The 20,088-nt window shown below is 35.3% G+C and overlaps 1 protein-coding gene across 15 annotated transcripts in view; it reads right to left on the bottom strand.

The window, feature by feature from the left end:
* RAPGEF2 (Rap guanine nucleotide exchange factor 2) overlaps positions 1-20,088 on the bottom strand; it is a 259,251-nt gene that overhangs the window by 37,137 nt on the left and 202,026 nt on the right. For all 15 annotated transcript variants that reach the window (XM_054484381.2, XM_054484385.2, XM_054484386.2 and 12 more), the window contains 3 exons: positions 18,666-18,797; positions 8,277-8,454; positions 587-723 (listed from right to left, as the gene is read on the bottom strand). In XM_054484381.2, coding sequence (XP_054340356.1) covers positions 587-723; positions 8,277-8,454; positions 18,666-18,797 — 447 coding nt within the window. The remainder of the gene's footprint in view (positions 1-586; positions 724-8,276; positions 8,455-18,665; positions 18,798-20,088) is intronic.

The following is a 20,088-nucleotide window of genomic DNA, read 5'->3' as shown; positions in this document are numbered from 1 at the left end:
ATATATCAAAAACTTTCTATTTGCACATGAAATTCTGTAAATAATGGGAAATATAATGAATTTGGAATATAGTGACTCATACGGTTTGGCTCTGTGTCCCCATCCAAATCTCATCTTGAGTTATACTCCCATAATTCCCATGTGTTGTGGAAAGGACCCGGTGGCAGATAATTTAAATCATGAGGGTGGTTTCCCCTACACTGTTCTCATGGTAGTGAATAAGTCTCATGAGATCTGATGGTTTTATCAGGGGTTTCAGCTTTTGTATCTTCCTCATTTTTCCTCTTGCCGCTGCCATGTAAGAAGTGCCTTTCACCTCCTGCCATGATTCTGAGGCCTCCCGAGCCACGTGGAACTGTAAGTTCAATTAAACCTCTTTTTCTTCCCAGTCTCAGGTATTTCTTTATCAGCAGTGTGAAAATGGACTAATACAGTGACATAACAGGTGTACCATAATTCTTGAATTATTCAAACTTACTGTTGTTGGGTATTAAAAAGGAAAAAGTAAGAATTGGGGTTTTGTTCAATTGCTGTATTGAGATATCTTTAAGAAGAAACTTTTTAAGTGGTAGGAATAGTCACTCACCTCTTCACCATCATTTAACACTATGGTCCCTGCTCTTTCCACCACTGCGAACACCATCACAGCACAGAGTTCTCGCCTCACTGACATTGTCATATTGGCAAAAGCAGGCAACTGGTGCATAAATTCCAAGAGTTGTTCTGAAAAGCCAAAGACATACTTTGTAAAAACTACAACTTTTATTAAAAACAAGTGTTCAAAAAGAATGTTTTAGGGTCCTTTCTTTCTAAATGCCCTACAATTTTGCTTATTGAAAAATACATCTCAAGTGTCTTTAGCACCAGCTGAATTTCTTGCAGGTACACAAAGAATTCTGTCACTGTGGAAATGATGACTCTTACTTGTTGAATTAGAGGCAGCAGTTTACATTGTAACTCCAGTTCTAACACCACTAAAGACATTACTAAACTTCAAATGGGAAATTTCTATTGTAAATGAGATATAAGGCTTATTATTATAAGAGTGAAAATGAAAGGTAGCTCTGAGAATTCTCCAACAAGTCAGTTGGTTCATTCCTGTGCCTTTTGGGCAGGTGAATGCCTAAAATAGTCAGCAGAAATAACTATATTTAACTCAAACATTCTAAGGAATATTTTCCATGGATCAAATCCATTAAAAAGATCAATTAAAAAATTAACAACATGATATGATAAATGAAAATGAAAACTGATATACCATTTTTTAGCCCACAAGTTGGCAAAAAAGGAAGTTTGATTGCTCTTCCTTCCTATGGGAATGCTGTGGAGAAACAGCTTACACCTTGGTAGGGTTCTAGCTGTTGATGTCACAGTCTCTTCAAGTACTGGGTTTTCTATTTTTAAAAATCCTGTGTTTTCTTATCATTCAGTAGCTTTACTAATTACACACTAAGTTCTTTCCTTACTCCTCACTATGGCTCTGTGAAGTGCGTTTTCTTTTTCATTTCATAGGGAGGAAACCAAGGCTCAGCATCAGCATCATATAATTAAGAGATGGCAAGACCAGGCGCAGTGGCTCATGCCTGTAATCCTAACATTTTGGAAGGCCGAGGCAGGAGGATTGCTTGAGGCCAGGAGTTTAAGATCAGCCTGAGCAATGTGGCAAGACCCTATCTCTACAAAATATTTAAAAAATTAGCCATGTGTGGTGGTGCGTGCCTATAGTCCCAGCTACTCAGGAGGCTGAGGTGGGAGGACTGCTTGAGCCCAACAGTTTGAGGTTATAAAAATGAACTGTGATTGTGACAATGCACTCCATAATGGGTGAAAGAGTGAGACTCTGTCTCTTAAAAAAAAAAAACTGTGGCAGTGACATGATTCAAGACCATCTGCTTCCAAAGGTCATGCTGGACTTTAAAGGGAGTGGTAAAGAGAACAGGGTGTACATCAGACATTTAAATGCTTACTAGTTGTATTACTTTGGGCAAGTTGATTAATTTCCCTAAGTCATAGTTTTCTCACTTCAAAAGAAAAATACAATATCTGCTTTACTAGATAGCTGTGAGAATAAAATGCAATAAAGATGATAAAAGTCCTTGGCACAGAGTAAATACTCAATAAATGAGAACTGCTATTATTGTCATTATTATAATAGTCATGACATCATTCAAACTTTTGGCTAAATATTATACTAGATGTTTCTTGTACATAATCAAACATTACCTATGTACATTCCATTTATCTGTTAAGATTTAGTGACAAATTTTATGTTCTTGGATACAGTTTATTAACTGCTAAAACAAAGCACAACAGAAAGATATATTCTGTGAATATATTTTCCCAGATAAAACATTTCTGGAAGGACAGACTGAGTGGTTTTCTCTAGCCCAGTTGGGCAATGGCATGTTCTGATTGGACTCTAAGTCATCCCTCCTACATAAGACTTTTCATTACACGGGGGGCTCTGGCAATAAGGAAAATGATAATGACAGGTGTACCCAAAGATTCTGTCCAATAGGACAGTGTTGTGCAACCTCAGATTTATGTGTCAGGAAATCACTTTACTTTTGCTACCAGTATTTTTTAAAAAATAAGTTAAACTATCAAAGCACATCAGTTATAGAAAGAATACGTTCTGTTTCATAAAACTTTTATTTCTGGAATGAGTAGGAGTGTCTGTGCTGTACCATAAAATGTATTTATTTCTGGAGAAGCAGTAAAGCAATTATGAATACCATTGCAAGAGATGACCCACATCTATCATATATGGGAGGCAGGAATCATTGTTTTACCAATGCATTGACCTTTTGATTTGAATTATAAAGGCAAATGAACAAGTCATGGTCCTCTGAAGCACATCCCAGTTAATTCTGCAGTTTCTAGCCTCTGTTTTCTTTAGCCATCATCCCTCACCCCTCACCATAAACTATGACACTATTACCCATAGACCATGCATTTTACTTTTTTCCACCCCTTATAGTTGCTAAATTTCTTTGGACAAGCAAAGATTCGTAGATTTAAGAAAAATGTGGGCCAGAAATTATCAGAAATGTTTTGAATTTAGTATTTGTTTAGACAATAATAGAAGTCAAATAATTACCACATACATGATCAGAGAATAAAAAGTGGGAAGAAAATACAAAGTACTTTCACAAGTATTTGTTGTAATAATTTTAAAGTGCTTTGTGTAGACATATTGCTTGCTTTTTGGCAGACTCTTAGTCTATTAGTGGGTCATGAGTTTAATTTGTGATATACTAGTGGCTAGCATTTAAAAAAAAAACCACAGGATAGAAGATATCTGTGCATCATATATTGTAAGAATAAAGGAGACAGAAAGATCACATAGTAGATGTACATAATTATCCAGGCTCAGCTGAAAAACCAGAAATACATAAATGCTAAACCAGATGGCATTTAAGACTTTTTAAGATTTCAAGGATTCAATAATGGTATCACTGGTTTTTAGATAATTTCTATGCTATATTATACTAGATGATTGGAACAATTTTTTAAAATAAAGAACTATTTTATAACCAATCATATATATATATATGGCAGCAGTCTCCAACCTTTTTGGCACCAGGGGCAGGTTTCATGAAAGATAATTTTTCCACTCTCGGTGGGTGCGGGGGGATAGTTTTGGGATGAAACTGTTCTGCCTCAGATCATCAAGCATTAGAGTCTCATAAGGAGTGCACAACTTAGAACCCTTGCATACGCAGTTCACAGTAGGGTTTGCACTCTTATGAAACTAATGCTGCCACTGATCTGACAGGAGGTGGAGCTCAGGTGGTAATGCTCCCTCACCTTTTGCTCACCTCCTGCTGTGCGGCCTAGTTCCTAGCAGTTCAGGGACCAGTACCAGTCTGTGGCCCAGGAGTGGAGACTCCTGCTACAGGGGCCTCAAAACTCTGACAATGCCACAGGTATCATACAGACTTAAAAGGGCTTAGGATAGCCAAGAATTCAGAGCCTGGGATGGATACTAGGAAAATCCTCAGGACAAAGGAAAAGAAGCCATGGATGGGAGAAACAGGACAATTTTCTTCTGTATTTCTTGGAACAATCTATAGAATTATACACTTACCTATTAGAATGATACACTATTATGACCTATCTAATGTTTATGGAAAAATATTAAGCTTTAAAAACATTTTATTTACAATGTACCATTAAAAAAACCCCAAATAATTAACTTATAGATACCAGAAGCCGAAGCCAATTCAGAAAATTAGCTTATCCTGGTTTGCTTGATACAATTTTATATAAGAAATGTTTTATTAATTTTTTTTAAAAACCCGGGGTTTGTTAAAAGAGATCAAAGTAGTCTTCTACTTTACTGTGTCAAACTCTCAAAACCAAAAAAAATTTTTTACAACTATTCAATGATGGAGTACCTACAAAGTTATGAGTTCCAGGGTAAAAATTAATGTGATAAAGTCCCTTCCTTTAAAGTACTGAAACAAAACTATACCCAAGAAATCTATCAGAACCCAAAGGGAATTTTTTTCATCCTGCAGCTCGCAAAAATACGTTCAAATATTAGCAATTTCATTTGATTCACCTTAAACACTCATGCATACACTCACGTGCATGCACGTGGACATAATCTCTCCCTTTTTTGCAGGGGAAGAGGAAGTTGGGTAGGAAAAGAGTCATCTAAAGAAAACATCAATCATACAGATGTTTGTTTTTTATATAAAGGGTGTCTATTTTAACTAAATCCTGGAGGATGAGTTGAATTTAACAAGAGCTAAACAGTTCTCACACATATTTTATTTTCAGGGAAACAGAATACAAAATCTTTCAAGGTCTTACATAGAACAAACAACACCCTTTAGGACTTATTTAATGTTAGTGATTTATTGCTTTAAATAAATGTATATTTGATAGCTGCAAGCATAACTGTCACTGTTTGCAAGTAAACTGGTATTCAAATAAATGCTACTCCCTGTAGCAATTATATTGACAAGCACTTTTTTTTTTTTTTTTTAAAGATGGCTTTTTATTTATTTGTAGGAATCACTATGGCTGCTGCTTTCTAGAGATTCTGGGAAACAGCACTTGTCAGCTATCAACTGAAAGTCTTAAATTTCCAAGAATGACAGACATGTATTTTAATAATCAGCATTTTCTTCCACAACTATTTTAAAATGAACAGATTCAAAAAAGATATATTAGTTTATAAAATGGTAACTTCCAAATCAATCTATTCATAGGCAACGTTTCACCTATTTTTTTTTTTAAAGCACCTATGAGCAAAGATTCTGAATTGAAATGGTAAACTGAACACACTTCCAATTTACTTATTTAAAACTACAGGGGATTAAAAAGAAAGAAATTGGCAAGGGCAAAGAATGAGAACATGAAATGCAATTTTGGACACTGGAAATCAGCTGAACATGTGGTATCGGACCCAAGAAAGTGAACAGGGAATTGGAGAGTGAAGCCTGTTTTTAGAAATTGTAAATCAGATCAACATGCGGTATCAGAAACAGGAAAAGTACAAACCTAAGTCTTCAGGGGGTGAAACAGAACCATTCCACTCAGGCCACTCCCCTGCTTCCATCAGCTCAGCCTCTACTTTACTCTTCTTCACTGCACTCACTGCCTGCAATGGGTTTACTTGTTCACTTGCTGATCACGTGTCTCCCCTAATAGACTGCAACAGAACAAGGACTTTTGCCCTTGTTCAGCACTGAGTGAGTTGCCAGGACCTAGAAAACTGCTTGGTACATAGAAGGTGCTCACCCACATTAGCTGAATGAATAAATATAATTATCATACAATATTCATCTATAAAGAGTTAGCAATTCCCATAAATTATTTCAATTAAATTTTGAATGTCTAATCTAAGGTTTTGTGGTTTTTTTGCCTTTAATTTCCTAGAATATGTATATAGCTGAAATGGTTAAATCTTTTCCTCATATAAGTTTGTGTCACTCAAACTCATGTAACAAGCCACTCCACACCATCCTATATCTAATTCCAACAGATTCGGTTCATTTAATTGCTCTTCAAATATGTATTGGCCCAAGAGTTGGGGGAGTGGTACAACAGATAAGCGAGGCTCAGGCAAGGGTGGCTATCGACCCTGGATCTCGTGGAAGGATGACTCTCAACGGAAGTTGCTCTCATTTCCAGTGTTCTAAGAAACAAACCAGAGTCTGGGAGGCATACTCAAATCCAAAACAATTACTACACAACCAACTCTTGCTATGATGGAAAGGTGGATATAAAGCTACTTAAATTTTTAACCTCTGGGTACACTTAAAGTCATTGCAGCACAATTCATAATAGCAAAGACATGGAATCAACCTAAATTCCCATCAATGATAGACTGGATAAAGAAAAATGTGGTAAATATACACCATGGAATACAATACAGCCATAAAAAGGACAAGATCATGTCCTTTGCAGGGACATGGATGGAGTTGGAGGCCATTATCCTTAGCAAACTAACAGAGGAACAGAAAACCAAATACTCCATGTTTTTACCTGTAAGTGGGAGCTAAATGATGAGAACACATGAACACACAGAGGGGAACAACACACACTGGGGCCTTTCGGAAGGTTAGAGGGTGGGAGGAGGTGGAAGTTCAGGAAAAATTACCAATGGGTACTGTGGGCGGCAAGCCACCCAGGTGCCGAGGCAAGAGACTGAGGACACGAGCTGTTCCAGGATAATAAAATATAAAACAGGAATAGTTATACTAGTTCTAGATCATAGACATGATTATATATAAATATCATTAATCATTAGTTAGTAGTACTTACTCTTTATTCCAATATTATAATAATCCTCGCTCTATAATCATAACCTAGGAAAAACCAGGCCAGGATAGGAGCTGAGGGGACACAGTGAGGAGTGACCAGAAGACAAGAGTGCGAGCCTTCTGTTATGCCCAGACAGGGCCACCAGAGGGCTCCTTGGTCTAGCAGTAACGCCAGCGTCTGGGAAGATGCCCGTTGCCAGGCGGACCATGGTCTAGCGGTAGCCTCAGTGTCACGGAAAAACACCGGCTACTTAGCAGACCAGGAAAGGGAGTCTCTCTTTCCCCGGGAGAGTTTAGAGAAGACTCTACTCCTCCATCTCTTGTGGAGGGCCTAACGTTTGTCAGGCTCGCCCGCAGTTATCCGGAGGCCTAACCGTCTCCCTGTGATGCTGTGCTTCAGTGCTCACGCTCCTAGTCTGCCTTCATGTTCCATCCTGTACACCTGGCTCTGCCTTCTAGATAGCAGCAGTAAATTAGTGAAAGTACTAAAAGTCTCTGATATGCAGAAATAATGGCGTAAGCTGTCTTTCTCTTTGTCTCCTCTTTCTCTCTGCCTCGGCTGCCAGGCAGGGAAGGGTCCCCTGTCCAGTTGACACATGACCCACGTGACCTTACCTATCACTGGAGATGGCTCACACTCCTTATCCTGCCCCTTTGTTTTGTATCCATTAAATATCAGTGCAGCCTGGCATTCGGGGCCACTACTGGTTTCTGCGACTTGGTGGTAGCGGTCCCCCGGGCCCAGCTGCCTTTTCTTTTATCTCTTTGTCTTGTGTCTTTATTTCTACACTCTCGTCTCCGCACACAGGGAGAGACCCACCGACCCTGTGGGGCTGGTCCCTACAGGGTACTAGGCTTAAAACCTGGGTGATGAAATAATCTATACAACAAACCCCCATGACACAGGTTTTCCTATGTAACAGACCTGCACTTGTACTCCTGAACATAAAATAAAAATCAAAAAAAAAAAAGAACAAAAACAGCAAAAGAAAGAAAGAAAAAAAGTCTCAACCATCACACAGCCTATATGCCACTAACCTGACATTTTGCTGTCTCCTTCCACCCACTCGCGTCTTCACACAAAACCAGAGTAGAAGCAAATCATTGTGACAATTTTACCCACTGCCTTTATGTTTACATACAGAAAACATGAGCTTAATAAAAATAGGGCTCACGAGAAAATTAATAGAAGTAATACTGCTTGAAAGGTTCATTTTAACTTTTTTTTTTGTCATAAACTAAGCTTAAGAAAGGGTTTATGTGGAAAGGGTTTACTAAGAAGTTTCATTCACATTATTATTTGTAGACTCCTGAAGGTAAGACTGAGTAAACCTGATTTTTTCCAATTTTTGTCCAACAAATACTACTGTGTATACAAAGGAAATTAATAAATTAATGATTTTTTAAAGCCTACTAGTCTTGGGCTCTATTTTATCGACAATTTTGCCACTAAATCTTTTTAATTGCTCGTAGATTCATTTTCCTGTTCAAGCTTACCAATATCATCATCTGTCCGGTCAATTGGGTCCTTCTCTAGGCAGTCTCTCACAATGTCCCTACTCATCAGAGGATCTGATGCTCTCTCAATGTCTTCTTCATCATCGTCGTCCTCGGAATCCACTGCTGTTTCTGGCAACCCACTCAGGTCCATATCACCAGCCTCGCTTTCTGTGGCCTTAAGACACACACACAAAAATTAAAAACTATTTTAAGTAAATAAATCTTTGGGGCCCAAAGAAACAAGAGCAAGCCTCATTCAAAATAATGCTTTTGTTATATTTATTTTTCCATCCAACAACTATGTATGCACCAGAAACTACCTATAACAATTACTTTAACAAAATATGAGTGATTCTACCTCCTATTAAATTTTTGGTCAGGAATAATGACTTTATCTCAGTAATTTTGATTTCTTATCCTAGCTGTCATATGGCATTTGAAACATAATAGAATAAAGAAGAAAAAGATAGTATTTGTTTTCACTCCATTCTTCAAAGAGAATGGCTTAAGCTAACAGCTTAAGGGTGACAATTAATTCTGGGCAATTCCTTTTGCAGAATAGGTGTGAATTTATTAATGCCAAGAAGCCTGGACCATTTCACCCCAATTAGACAGTACTTATGGAAAAATGAGCCACAAATCAAAAGTAACTTGATAAATATGCAGACGAAACATTAACAATTAGTTGGATTATCCCAGTGACCACTGTTAAACTATAAATCGAGAAACACTATAGGAGACCATATGCGTAAAGGCAACATACTCTTTCTTCCCATTCATCAACACAGGTAATCACATCACTAAACTTCAAATTATCAAGATACATGCAAATTTTCTAAGTCACTGAAGTCACACATTTCAAGATGATCTCTTTTGTTGAACTAGCTCAATCCTAGAACAGTTATCCTTTCTAGGTCACCATGTAGCCTTTTGTGACTATCATCTCAGCAATATGTATGTATATATCGTACAGATCTTATTTGACATTATATATCTAGACTTCAATTATCAAGGTTAAGCATAGTAAAAATGAATTCAATTAAATATTAACAACATCAATCTTGAACATAAGTGTTTTTCCAAATGAAATATTAAAATCTTTAAAACATCTTATTATACAATTATTAATTTTGTAGAAAACGTATATTACAAAGTTCATCAACTTTAAATCATAGCCCATACGATTCTCAAAGATAATAAATACCTTTTTTAAGAAAAAACAAATATTTTTTAAAAGAAAGATAAAAATATAAAATACTGACTTTGATAATAATAATAAGCTAACACTAAATACTTACAATGTGTCACGTACTGCTCTAATTGCCATGTATTTATTAACTCATTTAATCCTTAAAACAACCCTATAAAGTAAAAGCCATTATTAACTGTTATTATTCTCTTAACAGGTGAAGAGAAATAATTTTTCCAAGGTCATGCTGCTGATAAACTGTGGAATCAAGACTACAACCCAAGAATTCTGGCTTCAGAGTCTTAATCGCAATCTAATCTGTCTCTTTTTAACATTCACTGAATATGAATGTGGCTTATATAAGGATCTATCCTTTTCCCATAATTTAATATTTACAGAATAAATTGTGCTATTTTCTTTTTCTTTCTTTTTGTTTTTTTTGAGACAGAGTCTTGCTCTGTTGCCCAGGCTGGAGTGCAATGGCATGATCTCGGCTCACTGCAACCTCTGCCTCCCGGGTTCATGCGATCATCATGGCCTCAGCCTCCCGAGTAGCTGGGACTACAGGTGTGCACCACCATACCCGGCTAATTTTTGTACTCTTAGTAGAGACAGGATTTCATCATGTTGGCTTGGCCAGTCTTGAACTCCTGGCCTCAAGTGATCTGTCCACCTCAGCCTACCAAAGTGCTGTGATTACAGGCATGAGCCACCACGCCCAGCCTGTGCTATTTTCCTATTTTCTTATAAACAAAGTTTCAGCTTTGTAAAGTCCCGGTTCATATCACAGAACATAAGATTTAATCCTACATTTTGAAATAATACAAGCATGTGTTAACAATGAGTTTTATCACATTTTCTGTTCTTTAGGTACAATTTCCTGAACTAAAATGCATATATTATTTAAAAAAGAAACTTAAGGGGAAAATAATTGAAGACAGAAAACCTAATGTTTATGAAAGTTCAAAGGCCTGGTCATTATAAGCAGAGATACTGCAGGTAGGAGAGTAATAAGCCACTGCAGCCCATACAGACAGAACTGTGACACACTCAGAAACACATCTCATAATTTAAACTCAAAATTAACTGAATCATTGCTAGATTTAAGAAGGAAACTGAAGTAGAACTTGATGCGATATAGTATGCCAAGGTTGTGGTTAGAGAAAATAGGTCAACGTTGTTATCAGCCCCTGACCCTGAAGTCTAGAAATACAATTTGCTAATGCTTGCTATGATCACATTTTTACCTCAGTTTCATCTTCACATTGAAGACTATTTATTACTCATCACCTTATATTTTCAAAAATATTATCAGTTCTCTATATAAACATTCTTTAATATTAGCATAGACTGAAGAAAGGACACTATCAAAGAAATTTTAAAAATATTTATTTTCAATAATTTATATAACTACTGGTTTTTCTTTAATTTTAAAACATCTAATGTATGCGAAAAGATGGGATATATTTTATACCATCCCAAAGAAATAATTATCATTTAAATTATTTATATTTAAGTCTTAAGCAAAACATAAAGACTTTCAACTGCCAACTGTATTTCTCTCTCCCAAACTGAACCTTCCACTTTATTTATTTAAAAGATCACAGTTGCTTGCTATCTCTATGTGCATTCCATGCTTTAAGAAATAAACTATTCATAAAATAACATTCACTAAACCAAAAATTTAGAGATTATTATTTAGAATAAATATCCATTTTACCTTAAAATACTACAGATTCTCTAAATCATACTTTTTAAAAGAACCTGATAAACAACTTTTCAGAGACCTACTAATTTCATAATACCACTGCCTTGTGGACAAGATGTTTAGAGATTGAGTGGAGTTAAAAGTTTAAGGAACACAAACTGGTCTCCAGGAGGAGTACTAAACTTAAGAAGAGTACCTAGAATGTAGTATTTACTGTGTGAACAAACTCAGTTTTGTGGCTCCAAATCTCACCTGTACTATTCATGATGTGATTTTAGCAAAGTCACTTAACCTCCACAAGCCCATCTTATCATCGATGTAAACTGTAGATACAACTTCTTACTATTCATAGGACTGCTTTTGGATCAAATAAGGGAGAAAGCAAGCCAGTCTCAAGCTAGATCAAAAGTCCCTTCCCCAAAGGGATACAGTCTTCATCTTAGAACTTGCACACCTTCTACCTCTCCCCATACCAGAAATGAACCTTGCACACAATTTATATTTGTGGAATTTGACCAAAAAACCCCACAAAATTCTGTTAAACACTGCACTCTCCTTATATACTTGTAAAATAGTATCTTAGACTAACTGCACAAATGCATTCTGGCCAACTGGTTCATATACCAATTATAAAAATAGTGATCCTATATTGAATGACTATCATATGTATCTAGCACTAAAGTTGATGTTTTAAAACGTAATAATCTTCATATCAATTCAGCAAGTTAGTATTACTAACCCTATTTTACAGAGGAGAAAATGTCAAAGACATTAAATAAGTTGTTCAATGTAAGCAAAACAAAACCCAGTAACTGTTCTAGGACTCACAATCAGGTGTGACCAACCAAGAAATACTAAGTACTCTGCACTTCGCTCAACATTCTCCATAGTCTTATAAAAAAAACAGTTGAAATATAATACAATAATAAAATGTTTTCCACTTTGCTAAGTCATAAAAGATAAAAAGTTTAAATACATATTTGCCTATAAACATAACACTTATTGTTTTCTAGCTTCCTCCAAATAACAACACTACTAAGACTCACGCGTGTCTTTAAACCCTTTTTTTCTAAATAAAGACACTAAAACAGACGCTTTATATTTAAAAGCTTATCTGGATATATTTGTTTCAGGAACAAGGAGAAAGGTTTACATAGTTAAGTTAGCCAAATAACTCCTGTCTTAAATTAATTTATCTTATACATGTACTGACTAACATAGATTCTGTTGTCCATTAGTATTTAAATAGTGATATTCTTTTAAAAACAATATTCTCAGATCAATGCTGAAAGCTCCACTATTTAAATCAAAAGGGACTAAATACATTCTGCTATTGAGAACAGTTCTTGAAACCAATTTATTTTACATTTTTTAAAAAAATCAAGAAAATTTACAAACAAAAAAATTTTTATGCCATAAAGCTCTACTGAAGTATTAATTTAACTAAAATAAAAATCAAATACTGCATGTTTTATCAGTAAGCACTTTAAAATCACCTGCCAAAAAAGTTTTGCTTATTAAATGCATATATATGCCTAAAAGAGAAGAACAATTTTTTAAAGCTCTTAATGTAAATCGTTAGGTTGCTTCCCCAATATTACAATCCTACGAGGAGTATATAAAAATGTCTATAAATGCTTATTTTAAGTAAGAAAATCTGTGCTAATTTGATAGGCAGAATAATTTCATATTTAAGTCCTTATATGCTCAATTACTATTATGTTTCAAATACTTATTTAAGGTGCAGACATTTGCATTTTCTTTTCTGTAAGTTACCAACTACTGTCCTTCAAACATTTTAACATTGTGAGCTGAGTATTTTTCTTATTTGCGTAAATCAGTTATATTCTGACTTTAAATCTTCATCTCAATTGATGTTCTAATTACAAAATGTTTTGATCCTTTATTAAAACATTCTTTGCTAACTCTTTAGTTTATCAGGAATTTATTTTAATTATGATACAAAATGAGAATACAAAATGATTCCCCAACCCCAAAGACCATTTATTGAATGATCCATCACTTTCTTGATTTGTGAAGTTTCCTCTATTACATATTACATCCTTACACATGAGTTCAATTTTGCTTGAACTCTCTGTTCTATTGATCTATCTATTTTGTACAACTATTTCTGGTTTGCCTAAGCCACTCGCTCTGATCCTGATGGCCATACCATTTAACCAGGACCTTATCATGGCTGGAAATGGCATTGTCTCGTATCACTAACTTAGGCATTAAAGCTTTCAATCACCAACAACCTTCTATTCTTTCAATCTGCCCCCATCTGCTTCTAAGGTAACCCTTTTTCAACTAAAGAAGGATCTTTGCTCAAGACTCTACTACCTTCTGTGTCCAGTGTTCACACCTCCTGTCTTAACTTCCTTTCATATCCAGCTTATATTCCCTAGTCTATTATTTCAATTACATTCATTCAACACATCTTTACTGAATGCCTAAAATTTCCTGGCACTGTACTAGGCTCTAGGGGAAAAAATGGAGGCAAGAGAGACAAGTTCCCTGCCTTCTTGAAGGTGTCATTCTTCTAGGCAGAGAGACAACATAAAAATTAATAATTGTTTCAGTTGGCGTCTAGGAAGGAAATAAAAAGATTAGGCAGGAAAGGAATCAAAATGGAGGACTTCCTTTACAGAGGATTATAAAAGAACAACTCTGAGGAGATGACACTTGAAAACAAAGGCTGAAAAGGCACTTGAAAACAAAGGCTGAAAAGGATCAAGCTAGGAGAAAACATTCCAGGCAGAAGGCATACAAAAGCTATGATCTGCAGTTATAAAACGCTTGCCTTGTTGCTCGACCTGTCTTTGTATTATACTCAACAAACTTCAGTCCTGGGTGAAGTCAAATCCTTGCTTTCTTTGTGCTTACTGTGGAGAAAATTACTTAACAGAGCAGAGGGAAATCACTTTATATTTGAGGGCACTAACTCAATTGAATCTCCATTTCTCTGGTCAATTTGTTCTCCTACTCTTTGCAACTATTATTTCAAAATTTCTCTCTCCTTAAAACTCTCTACCTGCCAACCCTCTCACTCTCAACAAATGAACTCAACTCTTCCGAGAGAAAACAGAAGTCTAAGACAGGAACTCCCACAACTCCCAAACTCCCCAGGATGTGTTCCTGTTAAAACAGAGGAATGTTTCTTCTCTTAAGGTTAGTAATTAAGAATGACTAAGAACTCACTCATGAATTCCTCTCTTCCCACCATCTCAGCAACATTATTCTATCCGTATCTCCCTGGTGTACAGCATTCAAATTCAATCTCTCTGTGTCCACCTCGTGAGCATTTATTCTCACTTCAATGTGACAGGAGACCTCTGAAATCAAACTGTATGAAGATTAAATGGGCTGCCAGGGGAGAAAGTTGCTCTCCCTTGGAATTGTTCAAGAATAAACTGGATGCTTGATTCACAGGAGAGAAGCAGAGGATTCAAATGCAAATTTGGAAGTTGAACCAGGTGCACGTCACACTTCTCATTTTAAGTTCTGATTCAAAGATAATAGAAGTGGTCTACTGAAAATCTCTACTAAATGTTAAGTTTTGCACAGCCAATAACTAGATCCTTAGATACATCTATGGATTTTTCCTTATGATGGATATATACTTACAGGCTATCTGCCTGTCATCAAATTTGAAACAAATAGCTTTGACACTTAAGCAACTGAAATGATGCACAGGGATCCTCTTCTTCACCTACACCCAAAGATAAAGCCAGACAGCAGGCTGCAAGCTCCAACTATGTTAGAGCAATTAGGAACTCTCACCCACACTCTGGTTTCACAGACAATCAGATGATAACCAGGGGCAGACGTACCATCTGCATTTCCTCATGTACTTATCCAGCCTATTCAAGGTAAAAGCACGTATGACTAGAATTCCCCTCAGAATATGCCTCAATCGATTATACAAACAATCGATTATACAAACAAGTAACTTTTTTGTTTTTTGAGACGGAGTCTTACTCTGCCCCATAGGCTGGAGTGCAGTGGGAAGATCTCAGATCACTGCTGTGACAACTTCTGGGGCTCAAGAGATTCTCGTGCCTCAGCCTCCTGAGTAGCTGGGACTATAGGCATGCATCACTACACCTGGCTAATTTTTGTATTTTAGTAGAGATGGGGTTTCACCATGTTGGCCAGGCTGCTCTTAGATTCCTGGCCTCAAGTGATCTGCCTGCCTTGGCCTCCCAAAGTACTGGGATTACAGGCATGAGCCACTGCACCTGGTCAAACAAGTTACTTCATTATCTTAATAGATTTACCTTTTAGGAGTTTCATTCAAGTTTGTATTTATTTGATGAGAACAGTGATAATTGTAACCTCAAGCTGTATTCTCACTACAGATTTTCAAGATGTATAATAATAATCTCCAAGTTTAGAGGACGAAGGCTCTGCCATAATATTTCAATTAATATAAACTAAAGTACAGCTTTTATGTATACTGTTCATTGTTTTACACAAGGGAACTCTTCGATAAATGTTTAGAAAAATCAACTTTCAGAATAAATGGTGTGTTTGTGTGTATGTGATGAGGAGGTAAACCGAGAAAAGTATATAACTAGTATACTATCTCTTTAAAAGAAAATTATTTTTCAAGATCTACTAAATTTAGGACCTAAATGAATATGTCTTGTATTGATGGTATTCTTAATTGTTCACTAACTTTCAATAATCAAAAAAATAAAAACAGCACTGACTAAATACAACAATGATCCTTCATAACCATATTGTCTCTAAAGAAAGTTACTTTTATGGTTATTTCATGCCACAGTTCCTAATAAGCCAAGAGTTATTCTTTGTAAAGTAAGAATAATGTTATTTTGCTTGAAACCATATACAATCCAATAATAATAGAATGTATTTGAAGGCCCAAATAAGGATATTTGTGTATATTTCAGTCTCTTTTCCTAAATTTGCACACATTCGAAGCTAATAAAATGTTTCTTAACAATTAAAATTATTTTGTTTTAAAAACATTTTTGGAATCCCATAGCTCCGGCTTATTTTCTATCCTTCAGTATCATAAAAATTTATTTTAAGCAGATACTAAATCTAAAGGTAATTTTTTAAAAACACAAGGAAGATAATTCAATGATCCAGTCTTATTAGGCCCTTCCTTTTGTCACACTCAGTATGGACTTTAATAAGAAAAACTTGTAATATAAGACAAACCTACAGCCAACAGCTTACTGAACAGGGAAAAGTTGAAAGCATTCCCCATAAGAACTGTAACAAGGATGCCCACTTGCCCACTCCTATTCAAAACAGTATTCTAAGTCCTAGCCAGAGCAATTAGGCAAGAGAAAGAAATAAAAGGCACCCAAACTGGAAAAGTGGAAGTGAAATTATCCCTGTTCACTGATGGAATGATCTCATTACATATAGAAATCCCTAAAGATTCCATCAAAAAATTGTTAGATTTGATAAAAGAATTCAGGGAAGTTTCAGAATGCAAAATCAATATGCACAAATCAGTGGCATTTCTATACAACAATAACAATCTAGCTGAGAACAAAATCAAGAAAGCAATCTCATTTGCAATAGCTACAAAAAAAAATAAAATACCTAGAATATATTCGACCAAGGAGGTGAAAGAGCTTTACAAGGAAAACTATAATAAACACTGATGAAAGAAATTGTAGATGACACAAACAATGAGAAAACATCCCATGCTCATGGATTGAAAGAATTAACATCATTAAAATGACCATACTGCCTAAAGCAATATACAGATTGAATATAATTCCTATCAAAATCCCAGCATAATTTTTCACAGAATTAGGAAAAAAAATCCTAAAGTTCATATGTAACCACAAAAGAGCCTGAATAGTGAAAGCAATCTTGAGCAGAAAGAATACATTATACTACAAGGTTATAATAACTAAAACAGCATGATACTGGTATTAAAATAGGTACATAGATCAATGGAACAAAATAAAGAACCCAGAAATAAAGTCACGTATTTACAGCCAACTGATCTTTGACAAAGCCAAGAAGAACATATACTGGGGAAAAGCCACCCTTTTCAATAAATGGTGCTGGGAAAATTGGATTGCCATATACAGAATAATGAAACTGGACCCCTATCTTTCAGCATAAATAAAAATCGACTCAAAACAGATTGAAGACTTAAGACCCAAAGCTATAAAAATATTAGAAGACAATCTAGGGAAAATTCTTTTGGACACTGGTCTAGGCAAATAATTCAGGACTAAGACCTCAAAAGCACAGGCTACAAAAACAGACAAATGGGACTTAATAAAACTAAAAAGCTTCTGCACAGTAGAAGAAATAATCAACACAGGGAACACATACATAATCTGTAGAATGGAAGAAATATTTGCTAACTATGTATCCTACTGGGGACTCATATCCAGAAGCTCGAACAACTGAACAACAACAACAACAAAACAAATAATCCCATTAAAAAGTGGGGAAAGGACATGAATAGACATTTTCAAAAGAAAACATACAAACAGCCAACAGACATATGAAAAAATGCTTAATACCACTAATCATCAGAAACATGCCAATTAAAACCACAATGAGATACTATCTTTCACCAGTCAGATGGCTGTCATGAAAAAGACAAAAATAGTAACAGATGGTGAGGATGTGGAGATAAGAGAACACTTATATGCAGCTGGTGGGAATGTAAACTAGTACAACCTCTGATGAAAAACAGTATGGAGATTTCTCCAAGAACTAAAAATAGAACTACAATTCAATCTACCAATCTCATGACTGAGTATCTACCCAAAGGAAAATAAATCACTGTATCAAAAAGATACCTGTACCTGTATGTTTATTGCAGCACTTATTCACAATAGCAAAGATATAGAATCAGCCAAAGTGTTCATCAACGGATGACTGAATCAAGTACAGTACATATACGCAATGAAATACTATTTAGCCATAAAAAATGAAATCATGTCTTTTGCAGCAATATGGATGGAAGCGGAGGCCACTATCTTGATTGAAATAATTCAGACACAGACAGACAAATACCACGTTTTCAGTCACAAATGGGAGCTAAATAATGTTTACACATGGATGCAGAGTATGGAATGATAAGCAGTGGAGACTCAGAGCATGAGGGAGTAAGGGGTGGATAATGAGAAATTACTTAATGGGCACCATGTAAGTTATTGGTGTGATGTACAACCTAAAAGCCCTGACTTCACCACTATGCAATCTATCCATGCAACAAAATTACATTTTTACCCCACAAATTTATACAAATAAAAAAAGGAACACTTTGATAACTCGTCATAGCAGAGGCAGTACAATTAGACAGCAGTTCTACACCCTAAAAATAACATATATGAAATAAACATTAATATTTTATGTACTTACATGCACATGTAATATACACACATATATTTACTTTATAGATTCTATCAGCTGAGAACCTTAAAATTTCTTGGAATAAATGAAAATGAAGCAAATGACAAGGAAAACATCCTCTTACCTGGTAGATATCAGAAAGACTGCTGCTTCCAGAATCACTAGTGATACTACATCCTGAATGACTAGAAGAAACGTGGGTCACCTGTGGGTGGAGACTGTCAGTAAGATGCAGTTTTGTGAAATCTGCAGGAAGCTACGGAAGGAGCAGGAAAAACTAGGATTACAATCTGAATCAAGAACTCCAAGAAGACATTTTAAAATTAAAATATCATATTTTATTCTATACCATTGAACAAAAAATGGTATTTATTTTCCACATTCACAAATTACTAAATATTGTCTTATTTACCAAAAATCATATAATAATTTTTAAAGTGTATGAGCACACATGAGTCTTAAATAACACTAAATTCAATGCTTTAAATCCGTGGGTTTGGTTATTAAGATAAACTTGGGTATTTAATTTAGTAAGCTAAAATTTTCCAATCACACGTCAATGAGCAAATTAGGCTACTACTATTTATTAGCCATCACAAATGTAACTTTGTGGCAAAAAGCAATTTAAACAAGAAAACACATTAAAGCTACTTTTATACCCAAATGATGTTTAAAGGTTAAAAAAGAGAGCATCTTAGAATTGATGAAGTATACTGCCATACAAGCAACTGTACTAGGCTCTACAAAGAAAGAGAAAAGAATGCCATCAAAGATCTTAGAATTGAGAAAGTTATGGACAACACTTACCTATCCTCATATACATAAATATCATAAATATCAACTTTCTACATGTCCATGTTTAAATAAAAATAGTCTCTATTAAAATAAACACATTCACTAAGCATCCCTTATGTGTTTTGCCACCCCTTATATACCAGAGAAAATGCATTAGAAAAAAAAACCGCTCATACATTGGCTTCTTCGACAAATATTTACCGAGCCCCTTTTCTCTTATTATGCCCTCGTCAAGTGAGAATCTAAGAAAAGAGATGTAAGGTTCTTAAGAATCTTACACTCTTATCAGTTATTACCAATTCTTTTGAATAAAAAAAGACATTATATTTATCTATAATATCACACAATTATACTACTGAGCTAATAATGAAACAGCATTTCAAAATACATGTTAACTAGCATCATGAGATACTGATAACACTCCCTTTTTCCTGCATATTGATCCTATTTAGCTGGCAAATAATTATAAATATAAGGACTAATTGTTAAAACTTAAATAAACGTTAACCTTAGTAGTATTCCCATCTACCTTTTGAGGCTCATTCCCTCCCCCTCCAAAATGTTATTGCATAGTTTAGAGTAAGCCTCACAAGGGAGACAGTTCAGATTTACGACAATGATCAATGGATTTTGATACTTCAGAGCTCCAAGTAGGCAAAATGTATTTATATCTCATAATAATTCAGACCTACTCTCTGAATAGATTACACCCCTCTCTACCTTAAGTGAATTATATTTAACAATATTTACAT

Source organism: Pongo pygmaeus, chromosome 3 (assembly GCF_028885625.2).
Source record: "Pongo pygmaeus isolate AG05252 chromosome 3, NHGRI_mPonPyg2-v2.0_pri, whole genome shotgun sequence".
NCBI lineage: Eukaryota > Metazoa > Chordata > Mammalia > Primates > Hominidae > Pongo > Pongo pygmaeus.
This window is presented reverse-complemented; position numbering and strand designations above follow the sequence as displayed.